At 45.2% G+C, this 13,609-nt stretch overlaps 1 protein-coding gene across 3 annotated transcripts in view; it reads right to left on the bottom strand.

Annotated features, from left to right (window-relative positions):
- CD99 (CD99 molecule (Xg blood group)) overlaps positions 1–11,076 on the bottom strand; it is a 30,233-nt gene extending 19,157 nt beyond the window's left edge. For 2 of the 3 annotated variants that reach the window (XM_060273474.1, XM_060273475.1), the window contains exon 1: positions 10,774–11,076. In XM_060273474.1, coding sequence (XP_060129457.1) covers positions 10,774–10,837 — 64 coding nt within the window. In that variant the 5' untranslated portion in view covers positions 10,838–11,076. The remainder of the gene's footprint in view (positions 1–10,773) is intronic. The other variant, XM_035114882.2, reaches the window with a different exon arrangement.
- Positions 11,077–13,609: the final 2,533 nt, after the last annotated feature.

Raw genomic sequence — 13,609 nt, 5'->3', positions numbered from 1 at the left:
TCCAGTGTTCAATTCCACCACACATAAGGAAAATGAAATGGAGTCTAATAATGAGATGGTCCAAAAGGCAGCAGCTTCTGTTCTAGCCTTATATGGATATCACTGGCTGTGGCATATTGATGTTTTTTTATTGCTGTTATTAAGATAGCGATTGTTTTAAACCACTGTTTTAAATGGCTGTAAGCTGGTGTCCAAAAATATTGTGTTTTGAATGGTAAGTAAATAAAATAATATAAAGGCCTGGTGTTGTAAGCAGCAGGAGTCACAGTACAGTGGTTTGATGAACACATTATCGATTTTTATTTTCAGCCATGGATAGTCAAGTTAGGGTGCAGGTATGTGCGAAAAACTATTAGCATGTTGTCAAGGTGCCTTGCTTTTGGTGGGTTTTCTCCTCCAACTCAAAACTAGTGTTTAAAAACACATAACTTATTTCCTGTTCAGTTATCAATAGAGATTTATCAGGAAAGAAAGTGCTGGGTGGGATGAGAGTTCTGTTCTGATATTGGCAGATATAGCTTGCTATAGAAATTGGAGTTCTTGGGAAAGTCCAGAAATAAACGATAAATTGCAAGAACTCAGGCTAAAAGAAGATGGATTGCAAATAAATCTTCACAATGTTTTATTGATGTGATGCAGAGTTTAAATACCGTGTTTCTCATATTATAAGACATGTCTTATATTTATTTTTTCCTCAAAAAAACACACTATGGCTTATTTTCAAGGGATGTCTTATTTTTTTCCTCCTCCTCCTGCCGCGGCCAGCATTGCTGCTGCGCCTATCACTATGTCTTATTTTCGGGGTATGGCTTATATTCCTTGAATGCTTAAAAATCCTGCTATGGCTTATTTTATGGGTATGTCTTAAAATATGAGAAACAGGGTAGGAATCAATCCCAATATTGAAGGCAAATAAAGGTAAATTCCAATAAAAATCAGGACAAGGCCCTGTTTCGACTATTCTTCGTCAGCAAAGATTCACAGGTCAAAGTGTACCAAATATGTTTGCCTTGAAGAATAGTCGAAACAGGACCTTGTCCTGATTTTTATTGGAATTTACCTTTATTTGCCTTCAATATTGGGATTGATTCCTATTTAAACTCCGCATCACATCAATAAAACCTTGTGAAGATTTATTTGAAATCCATCTTCTTTTGGCCTGAGTTCTTGCAATTTATCGTTTATTTCTAGATATACCTTGCTAAACAACTATAAAGTGTGCGTAAATAGCTCAACATCATTCAATTAAAAATAACATGGTTCCCAACTTTTCTTTAAAAATCGAAAGAACTTCTAAAAATCAGAAGGATAGTTGTGTTCACAGAAGGATCCCTTACACCCATGGAGAAGAATCAGGATCCAGCCCAGTGAGATTAACACCAATGAAAACATTGGGTCACCTTTTACCATTTCAATAAACAGAAGCAAACATCCATTTCAAATGACTGGAGAGGTGGGGTTGTAGCCTTTTTCCAGTTAGCTGGGAACGTTGCTCCCGGGGAGGGAGGGAGGGAAGAGTCAAAAGACACCAAGGATTCTTCAGAGAAAGAAAGGCACTGTGTGATTAGCTCACAAGCAAGTACAAAGAAAGACAGTTTGCATGAGGGTTTTATACACTTTTGGGGCTCTCTTCCCCCTTCCTCAGGAATCCCCAGAAATAATACTGATAAAGCGAATGGGCATAAAGGGTCAGGGGTTACATCTTGAGTATATCTTAAAGGTTCCTGTCTTGCACCTTATCATAAGCACGTTGTCAATGTAAAGATTCTAGGCAACCCATGGTACCTGTCTCAAGCAGCCTTGAGCGTGCTTAAGTGTGGGGCTTTGAATTCCAGTCTTGCCTGGTTAGTGTGCGTCAAGCTGGTAGTGCATCATCCTCATGATAAGCCGCTCTGTCTTCCTGACAAAGGCCAACCACTAACCTTGATAGCTAGTAGTAATGCAAGTTTACATTACACAGGGCATCCTGTCTATAGCTTACATTGCACTTTGGCATGAAGGCACTAATGGCTTTTCAAGAGGAATGGAGAGATAGAGAGAAAACATCTTAGGAATGTGCAGGGCCCCAGCTTGGGGTGTGAACTCCTGCAGCTAGAATTTTCCTGATCAGAATTGGCAATTGGCAAGCTATACATATGATTAAGCAAACTATATGATCAAGTAAACTATACATATGATCAGAATTGGGTTACATCTTCCTTCAGGGTAATATTTAAGCTCTCCCTCCTGCATACACTTTTGATCATTTTTGTTGTTGCAATTCTCTCCAGAGTTTCATTTGTCATCTGCAATCCATTTAGCAACAGAGGCACACCAAAAACCATTGGGTATGGGATTTCAGAACGATGAAGTGGGGGACACCCTCCCTGCTAATAAGTAACAGACTGGAATGCCTTTGCCATATCACCTCTGCAAAACAGCTCAATAGAGAGATCTGGACATTTGGACACCTTTAAAGCAGAGGGACTGGCCTACAAGTATGACTCATAGGAGAATAACTGACAGCTTCCAACAGCATGAGTCATCTCATGCTATGCAGAAATCTGTGGGCTATCCGATGAGGCAAAAACCCTGGCAGGATGTTTACACGCGCTGCCAAGCAGCCCTTTATAATTAGCTCTGCAGCAACATACCATGAAGTTGGGAAGCGTCAGCGCTGCACTGCAGATTCAAGAAAGTTAGGAATGGCCAAGCTTAGGAGACAAAGCTTTTTCATAGATTCAAGTACTACAACCCCAACTGCATCTACATGCTTTCCTACGAATCTGAAATCCCATGCCTCTGCTACTTCACTTTCCCTGTTTCTAACAAGTTACCATGCTGCCAGCTGCTTTTGGGTCTACACTAGGCTCCTTCCCACCCGCCAAATCACTAAACTAATCTGTGTTATACTTCCTTCTACTGCACCTTTTAACAGTTCGAATCACTGCCTTTCAGGTCATTTTTAAAGAAGGGGCCCAACTGGGGCAAATGCTTAACTTTCCACACATACATACTGTACACCCAGCAAGTCGCTCTGCAAGACCACCTTCTGGGTTGGGATCATGAAAATGCATCCCCTTTTCACCAGAAATCATTCCCCCTTTGACATGCTGACATTGCTAACCTCCGGATTTGAAGATAAGGAAATCCTATTGTGTTGTCAACTCCCGGATATGAAAGTAAGGGCACTGAATAAGGGAATTTCCCGCAAAAAAAGGGAAAGTTGATAGCACTGCAGAGGGTGGGGGGCGGTGCATGTGGGAGTGGAATATTTAATCCCTTGTCCACACTGGCCTGATCCAGATTGGGGCCTCATGTTGTTGTTTTTGTGTGGAAATAATAATAATAATAATAATAGCGACCAGTACTAAAAGCACTCTTTTCGGGGGGGGGGATTAACTTAATGTGTCCCCCTTCCCATGATCAGTTTCTTTTCCTGATAAGGCAGTAACACTCGCCAGTGAAAATCTACCCCAGGTATTTTGGGGTTGTCCTGTTTTGATCAGCATATTAATCACCATATTAATCATCATAGTCCATTAACCCCTTCCTCCCTCATCTCTAGGTAACCATTAGCTCAGCTGATATAATGGCTGAAGACAGAGCCATTACCCTAGTTACAGCCCCAGACAATAGAGGTAAAGAATATTTACTAGCTCAGCTGTAAGTCAAACTTTATATTAGAATATATGCAGAAGGATTGATGTACTTTCCAAGTGAATCTAACATCTAAGTATAAATGGCTGCTCTCCACCTCAAAATATAGATGACAATCATTTGTTTAAACTCAAACAATGGCTGCCATGGTCCCGACTGCCCAATATCAGAAGAAAGTAGAGTTCCATGAATTGCTCAATGGGAAATGAAATGCTGGTCTCTTGAAATGTCTAAAATTCAACTATTTGATGGAGGTTAAAAAGGAGTGTGCAGGGTAACACATACCATATGGAATATTTTTTATGAACTAGCAGACAATATGAACTAGATGAACCAATGATCTGACTCAGTATAAGACAGCTTCCTGCACTGATTGTTGCCAGTGTTAGGAAAGAGATTGCAATTTACAAAGGGGGCTAAAAGGGTCAGTAAGTACCACTGACAGATAATTAAAGTGTTTGCACAACTTAAGGGTCTCTTTGTGGGGGGGGGTGGCATGGGGGGGCGGAAATCACTGCTTTGAACTGTGAGCAGCCGGTAGCCTTCTGGCCCTTAGGTTAGCTTTTCCAAAGTCAGAAGTGCCAATGCCACAGTCTGTCAGCCATTAATTTATTTCAAATAGTTTGTATATCTCCCTTCCTCCTAAGGAGAAGAAGAAGAAGAGTTTGGATTTGATATCCCGCTTTATCACAAAGGAGTCTCAAAGCGGCTAACATTCTCCTTTCCCTTCCTCCCCCACAACGCACACTCTGTGACGTGAGTGGGGCTGAGAGACTTCAGAGAAGTGTGACTAGCCCAAGGTCTAGCAGCAGCTGCATGTGGAGGAGCAGAGAAGCGAACTCGGTTCACCAGATTACGAGTCTTCCACTCTTAACCACTACACAACACTGGCTCTCAAGAATGTTTAACTGCCTTGGCCAGACATAAGCAGTAAGCCCAGATCACCCAGAGAAGCGTACTCCAATAGAGGAGAGGGCACCACCAAAAAGGCCCTCCTTGGAAAATCAATTCTCAGGCAGGATTCTATAGAGAAGGGCACCTGGCAGGCGACCTAGTCTTTAAAAGCCATGTAGGGCTTTTTATATGTCAGAACCAACACTTTGAATTGCACAAAGATAGATACAGGCAGCCGACACAGTTGACACAAAAGGAGGAGGTATACCGAGTCCTATATAAACTAACTTCTAACATAACATAGTGTAAAATGTAAGAGGAACATAACCAAGGTCCATCTTATCTAACATTCTGTTTGCACAGTGGCAAATCAAAAACATAGCACCATGAACACTGAACCCTTTCTAAATGCATTGCTGTGACTGGGTTAAGAGTGCAGTACTCTTTTTGGAATACAGTTAGTTGTTCAAGAATCCCATCCTTAAGACTTTTCTGAAACTTTAATGCAAGGCTAAACTTTCATAAATTAACACTTGCACCTCCCACAAAAAAATGAAGGCCATGAGGCACACCAGACTGATTTGACTTATTCATCTGTAGGAATACTACCCAAAATTGATTTTGACAACAAGATTTGGGATTTCCCTCGTCTCACTGAGACTGATGATGTAATACATACTTTTGTATGGAAGGGGATAATGCTGTCTCAAATGACCACCTTCAGCCTATAGTTTCTTTCCAATTTCCCCATAGTCTATATTTATACTCCAATAATTTAGTAATAGTGATGGGAGTGCAATTTTTTCTGCAGAAAGATGTCCATTTCAAAAGTTTATTTATTTTTCATTTATTTGCTGAATTTATATACCGCCCTATACCCAAAGGTCTCAGGGTGGTTCACAGAACAAAATCAGAATATAAAACCACAAAATATATAATCAAAATAAAAACAACAACCTAATAACCCACCTTCCAAAAAAACCCACAACCCTCCACATTTTAAAAGGGCACAGGATGTCAATCAAATCAACCAAAGGCCTGGTTAAAAAGGAACGTTCTTGCCTGGCACCTAAAAGTGTATAATGAAGGCTCCAGCTGAACTGCCCCGAGGAGAGCATTCCACAGATGGGGGAGCCACTGCAGAGAGGGCACATTCTCATGTTGCCACCCTACAAATCTCTCGAGTTAATTGGTAACAAAGAATGGGTGCCAATTGCAGATGGATTATTAGGCAAACTTGGTCATTTGAAAGCAGCTGTTTTGGGCTTTGTATACCAAATAAGGGCAAAACAGGCATGCTAACTAGATCAGTATTAGGGTACCAGCAATTTTTCCACTACAAATTATCCATATTTGCACTGATTATTTTCAGGAAAACCTATACCACTATGTTGTAGTTAACAGGAATGTATCCAATAGTTTCACGTCTGTTAATGGAAGAAGCTTCCAGTCATGGAAGGAGAACCGAAGCCCAGCTATTTCACAAGTCAACAGAGTTGACAGGGGGGCAGCCATGATGCAACCCCACCAGGATCGCGCTGCTGGGGGTGGGGCACTCCCCCCCCCCCCGCACTCCTCTTCCTCCTCCGTCAGTGTCTGTAACTGTATCACTACAATCAGTTAAGAATGCAGTAGGTTTCCAATTCTATCTTGCTGATTTTTTTATCTTAACAATGTTTATTGCATTGTGTGAGTGCCACCTGTTTTCCGTGATGTCATGGAAGCCAAGGTTTCCCAAGTACTGACAAGATCCAGACCTTCTTAGCTTCCCCAAGGCAGCTGCATCATGTGCCCTCCTCAGACAGATGCAGGCTTTTAACATGGCAATCTTACCCACACTGGAGTGTGATACAGTTTCATTCTGGGTAACACCAATGTATATGGTACCTGCAGACAGCACTTAATTTGAAGCTTGTGCTCAGTGTTGAATGCCTCTCTCTTTATTTTCTTTCACCTGCCATCATCATCCATTGCTTCCTCCCCCCCCCCCCTGGAAATGGGCTATATTCCTTGCACAAGTGGGGGAAAGGAATGAGAAGAGAGCAGGTGGACCATTTGCAATCTACAGGATAAACATACCCAGTAAACACAAAGCTGCTGGCAAAAGTTCAATAAGGGTTGGTGGAAACAAACATCTGGAATGAATTGCCTAACAGCTTGTCTTCCAACAAATATGTTGTTCCTCCTTTTTGTTCTTGACAGCAGTTTTGTAGGGGAAAGACCCTATACTTAAAGCAACTAATGCACCGCTGTTGCCATGTGAGCTTACAATAGCTGCATTTATGCTTTCATTTGCCTGTACTATGGACAGGCGGCTGTATTAATTAAATTGCTGTATTTTTAGGATTTTTCCTACGATATATATTATTGCACGTTGCCAGTTCAGTACTAACATATTTATACCCTGCTCTTCTTCTTTTATCCCCAGAACAGTAAACATAAAATACAATAATGCTAATATTTCTGCTAAGCTGCTTAAACATCCCTGCCCCTATAAGATTCCCACTTGCTAACATAATTGGAATCTGATGCAGCACTTTATAACCAGGTGGGCAATAGCTAAATGGTAAGGCAATCTCTGCTAGGGCAACAAGCTCACACAGTAATTCTGTGACGTGGGGCCACAGCTCAGCGGCAGAACAAACTCTCCAGGCAGAAGGTTTCCGGTTCAATCCTTGGAGCGTCTAGGCAGGGTTGGGAATGTCCCCATTCTGAAAACTTTGGTGAGCCATTGTGAACATGATGCAAAGAGGAGGAGTATGATAGAACATTTTAACCCTTGGCTCTCTGCTGCTTTTTCACCTCCAGACTCACAGCACGGTGGGCCACCAGCGCCTGGGTTTAGGGCAGTCACCGATTTCAGGGATGGGAAGTGATACCACCCCCCCTGCAGCACCCGAAATGCCCAGGAACTGCTGTGCTACCTGCAAGCTCCCCCGAGGCACAGAATCCCACTCCCCCAGGCACAACAGCTCCCATGCCGTGCTGCCCTATAGACCCCCGTGACACCCTACAGCCCCTCTACTCCCGTGTGCAGACCACCACCACAACAGGCCAGCGGCGGAGCTTCATGCTCCGGCACCCGGGTGGCGCCCATTCTAGGGGCGTGGCACGCCTACCAGAGGGGCGGGGTGCACGTTCCGGAGACGTGGTGTGCCTCCCGGAGGGGAGGGGCGCACATTCCGGGAGAGTGCTGCACCTCCTGGAGGGGCGTGGCACATGTTTTGGGGCATGACGTGCCTCCTGGAGGGGCGGGACATACGTTTCGGGGGCAGGGCAGGCAGCCGTGATGGCACCTTGGGGTCGCGTCGCTCGGGGCGGACCGCCCCTAGCTTCCTACGCCCTTGCCCCAGGCTAACTATGCTACTTCCACACATAGCTGCTTGTAGTTCATGGGGGGGGGGGGAGAGAGACAGAATAAATGAAGCTAAACACAGCTCTGGGACAATTTGCAGGTGTGCAAAAGCAGTAGAATGGAAAGGATTAAAATGTTTTCCCCTCTCCCACAGGGCATTGCAGCTTGAAAGACTACTTTAGATAATAAAAAGAACGAAAAACATCATGTGCGGCCTGAGCAATAACCAGTGCTCTGATCTCCAAGGAAGAAAGTCCTGTTACAAAGGGGTTTTTTTAAAAAAAAAATGATGATGATGATGATGATGATGATGATGATGATGACAATGATGATAGAATGATTTGCTGTAGAGAAGACAATTTTCTTCTTCCAGTACATCAGGGCTGCTTCAGACAAAGATTACCACTTAAGTGTGAATATATGTAGCATCCCTGTAGATTGTCATACCTAAATAGCACTCCTAGGTGTACTCTACCACATACAAGACCAAAACAGCTGTATACATCCTTCCCCTATGGGTGTGCACATGGTTTCCTCCCAAAAACTGTGGTGATTCCATTGGGGGAGGGATATCCCCAGATGTCACAGAAGGATGGAAGTCTAGCATCATGTGCATCTCCCCTCACATTCTTGAACCACATAAAGGGCAATTTCCATCCTCATAATAAATGTCTTCCAAAGAGGTCAGCTCAAATAATGTGACTAGCAGTCACAGTTAGTCCATAACTGGACCCTTTGTATGTTAATACTGTAGTCTGCTAATAATACTGCATATTCTATACTCATGGTTATTCCATAGCCATGGAAAATCCTCTTTCAGTACGTCTGTCACTATTCAACAATAACATAACTAAGCCAAAAGCAGACATGGGTTGCAATCCTAAATGCACCTATTATGGAGCAAGGCCCCCTGACCTCAGTGAGACTTCCCCCTAAGTAAACCTATATAGGGCTGCACTCTATATTGCCTTTCCCCCAGTGAAAATATACAAGTCCATACCCCATAAAAGTATAATAGATTTCAAGGCTACCTTCCTATTTGTTTAGGATGTTAATTCAGTGGCAAATAAACAAACCAGTCTGGCACGACCAGCCAACAGGAAGAATGAATTTCCACAAACACGATATATTGTAGCAAGTTCTGAAATGTGATGGTAATTGGCAAGAGGCAAACCCATGCCACAGAGCCAAACAATTAGCACCATCTGCCCAAGGCTCCAAGCCAAGACTCTGCACCTCCAGTTCGCACTTTACCCTAAGTTCCCACCCAACCACATTGCTCAGTGCCATTTGCTCTGCATCTGATAGGCACTACCAAGTTTATAGTAAAGGTAAAGGGACCCCTGACCATTAGGTCCAGTCATGACCGATTCTGGGGTTGCGGCGCTCATCTTGCTCTATTGGCCGAGGGAGCCGCCGTACAGCTTCCAGGTCATGCGGCCAGCATGACAAAGCCGCTTCTGGCGAACCGGAGCAGCACACGGAAACGCTGTTTGCCTTCCCGCTGTAGCGGTACCTATTTATCTACTTGCACTTTGACATGCTTTCGAACTGCTAGGTTGGCAGGAGTTTATAGTAGCGGGTCCTTAAACAACCAGGGAAAGGTTCCACACAAAGACCTGTGGGCATGTCTACCGTAACAGGAAAGTGAAGCCAGAAAACACATGCTTATCCAAGATCTTAACAATGACATCTCTTTCGAATGTAGACATGATGCAGGCAGAATCCCCTCTCCTTTCAGAGCCAGCTTAAGGGGTGAAGTGGGAGAATAATTCCACAATATTAGGACAACATTTGGGTACCATAGGAGCCAACTCCTAGGGGCCAAGGCGTAGCCAGGATTTTTGTTGGAGGGACAGGCCTTTGTTTTTGGGGGGCAGACCTTTTGCTGGGGGGGGAACCTCAGTTAGCTATGTATTTTTATTTATTTCTATTGATTTAGCTATGTGCATGGGCTGCCCCTATATTTGAGTTGATAGGCACTGCCATTCAAACTGTGTGGGTGTGTCCCACCATGTGATTGATTGTGCGGGAAGGGGCTTACCTGGCCCCCCAATGTTTTATTCAAGCTGCCACCTCCTGCTAGGTGTGATCCTGTCCATTTGGCCTACAGATAAAACCATCTGCTTGCTCTTCTTGGAAGTGTTCCCAGACTCTAATGTTTAATTGGGTTTCTATTATTATTGCCTGTTATGTTTTTAGTTGTTCTTATTTTATCTGCCTTGTGTCCCTATCAGTGGGAAAGGCAGCGTGTCGAGAAATACATAACAGCAACAACTTGCCGCCTGGTCTGCTTACAGCCCGATGGATCAAACGCCTGTCACCCCGTTGCGATTCCCACTCCCTCTCCCCCCCCGAAAAAAATCATTCTAGGATCCATTTCAGCAGTGCTTTTTTCTGGGGGGGGGGGAATGTGTAGGGGTACTCTCATTTTGACTCCAGAAAACCACCATTTTATAGTTCAAAACGGGAAAAATAAATGCTGTAAATGGACACAATTACAAAGAATCCACAATTTTTTTAAGGGGCATGCATAGCCCCCCCCCAAGCACTGCATCTGAGCCAGGGCATCCTTGGGTAAGCCGAGCCTTCGAAGATGAGGATGCCTTCGAGCATGTGCAGACGGGCTTCCCTTCGCCCGCTCCTCGAGGCTGGCTGGTAGCACAAAGGCGCCGGGGAGCGGCGCTGCGGCGGGCAGGGGGTGGGCGTCCCTTCAGCGCCTCCCGACGGGGCGCGGCTGCTGCTGCTGCTCCCCTTTTCCTGCCGCTCTCCCGGAGCCTTTGTTCGGGCTGGGGGAGAGAGGGACGAGCAGCGCCCCGCGTCGAAGGCCCCTCTCCGCGACGGCGCCCGAGGGGGAAAGGGCTAAAGCAGCGCGCCTTACTTACCTCGGCCGCGTCCCGCCAGCAGCACCAGCGCGGCGAAAGGCACCAGGAGGGCGAGTCTCGTCATGGTCCCGCCGCCGCTGCCGTCGACAGCTACTGCTGCCCCCGGAGACTTGAGGCGAACTTCGCGGCGCTCCCAATGCTTTCCACTCGCGCTCCCCTTGTTTTTCCCCTCCCCTCAGAGGATGGAGCGAGCGACCCCGTTTCCCGCGAGCTCCCCCCTCGCCCTCTCCGCTTCAGCAGCAAAACAAGCGGCCCGCAACTTCCAGCCCCGCAGCCAAAAGTGGACTCGGAGCGGCGCTCGCTCGGAGACGCGCCCCCCGAGGAGAAGGGCGGCCAATGCGGAGTGGGCGCCGAGCGCCGGCAGCCAATGGAAGGAGAGGCCTGGGAGAGCACCGCCCACCCCGGTGGCCAGGAGAAGACACCAGCGTTGAGTCATGCCCCGAAGTAATAGGAAACCCGCGGGCAGCCGCTGGCTCGGGTGTGGTGCAGCTGGGCTGTCTTCCATCTGCGAAGGGAGCCGTGTGTGTGGAATCGCAGGCCTGCTGCTCAGATCACAGCAGAAGAGGCCCGGATTTGGCTAGGGATTTGGCTGAACGGAGAGTTTGGCAGGCTGAGGTGTGCAGGTCAACGGGGTCATCTTGTTTCCGCATGTGGCGGCAGGGATGGCTTGGAGATCCCGCCGTTGGCTTTCGGAGAGGCTCGGGTTCAAATCCGCCCTTATCGCCAGAGTTCACACGCGCAGCCTGAAAGGTTGGCCTGATGATAAACTTGGCAGGGGAGAACCACGTGCGCGATCTTCAGATGGTTGGCGGAAATGCAAGATAGAAATGCAATACATATGATACCCATTGCTTGCTCTCAGGGCAGGCCAGCCTTAGATGTGTTGTAGCCGACAGACCCATCAAAACGAATGAACATGACTTAACTTAGGGCCTTTTATGTCAGTGGGTCTACCCTGACCAGCTCCATTTAGTTGGATACAACCTTTTAGGGCAATCTAGAAATGCTTCACAAAAGCCAGGCATCTCATCAAGGGAGGATGCTTGAACCTCTTCTGGCAGGTTACTTTTGGCTGTCTTAGTATAAATAGGTATGGAGAAATTTGTCCTTCAGATGTTGCTAGACTGCAACCCCATCATCTTGTGAGTACTGTCCATTTCTACTGGGGATGATGAAAGTTAGGAGTTCAGCAACACCTGGAGGTCCAAATGCTCCCTAGCTCTGGAACAGAAAGAAAGTTGGTCAAGTTTGGTCTTTAATTTATGGAATGATTGCTAGTGAGCATAGGAAAGTATTGTTGCCTGGTAGGCATCATGTCTTTGAATAGCACTGAGTTATTTTGAAGGAAATCAGCCCTGGGTGTTCACTGGAAGGACAGATCGTGAAGCTGAGGCTCCAATACTTTGGCCACCTCATGAGAAGAGAAGACTCCCTGGAAAAGTCCCTGATGTTGGGAAAGATTGAGGGCACTAGGAGAAGGGGACGACAGAGGATGAGATGGTTGGACAGTGTTCTTGAAGCTACGAACATGAGTTTGACCAAACTGCGGGAGGCAGTGGAAGACAGGAGTGCCTGGCGTGCTATGGTCCATGGGGTCACGAAGAGTCGGACACGACTAAACGACTAAACAACAAATTTATTTTATCTCATAAACTTTATACATCACTTGACTGTAAAAAAATTAAGCCTCAGAGCGGTGGCTATGGCCTCTCCTCTGCACAGACAAGGGGCAGAGATATTTTATACTCTAGAAAGTTACAAATATTAAGTTCCCTCATCAATTGAACTTCAGAAATGATTATTTAGTGGTTACTCAGGATTTGATTTCTCCAGCTCCAGGAGAACACTGGTGTGGGTGGGTGTTGTTGTTTGCGCTTAACAATTAAAATAATTTGTCACCTGCTAAGTTTACTGGACTGTTTCACTCTGACCCAACCTTTCTTCCCTGTTGGAAAGCATTATACAGAGTTTGTGCCAGCATTATGCAAGGATCTCCCTTTCCATACTGTGGATTTAAAATATTGTTTTGTTTGGCAAAAGGCAGGCCCATGTGTTTTATTCCCATATTATTTAATGAATTTATTTGCCAAAATTTGTATCCCACCCTTCCTCCCGAAGGACCGTGGGGCAGCAAACACACCCACAATTAAAAAGGAAAAACACACACTCTAAAACAGTTTGAACATTCTTTTAACAAACAGTTAAAGTTAATATGATATTTACATACATTTCTGCCTTCTGGAAGAAGAAAGCAGGCTCTTATATCAGCTTGTTTGCGAATAGGACTATCAGTGGCAACTAGCCATGATGGAAAAGCTCTGCCTCCATGCTTCTGAATACTAGTTGCTGGAAACCACCAAAGGGGAAGAGTTTGCTTAGGCTTGAATTCTGCTTGTAGTTTTCCCACAGGAGAAAAGGAGGCTGAACTAGATGGACCATGGCCTGATCCATCAGGCTCTACTTAGGTTTGTATTGGGAGGAAAATAGAATGGGAGTTACGGTAAGTTTGTATCAGAAATGGCGAATCGTGTAGTCATACACAGTGTTTAAAGAGCGTGTTTCCAAAACTTGGCACAATGGAATTTAAGCCAAGGAAGGAACAACTCAGCATTGACTACTGAGCTGCAATGAATCACTTGATGTGACTAAATATCACATTGTTGTCATTTGTTTTCCTCAATCTTCAGCATTTTTTTAACAGTTAATATTGTATGAAAAAGTGCCAAGCTGTTCCTGAAACAATTTGTGTTTTCTCCTATGAAATCTGGATGCGTTTCTAAACCATTTTAATATTAGCCACCCTTTTCGCCTCATCTTCTCTGTTTCTCTTACATCA

The sequence above is a fragment of the Zootoca vivipara genome, chromosome 4 (genome assembly GCF_963506605.1).
Source record: "Zootoca vivipara chromosome 4, rZooViv1.1, whole genome shotgun sequence".
NCBI lineage: Eukaryota > Metazoa > Chordata > Lepidosauria > Squamata > Lacertidae > Zootoca > Zootoca vivipara.
Note: the sequence above shows the minus strand (reverse complement) of the source record. Positions and strands in the feature narration are given on the sequence as shown.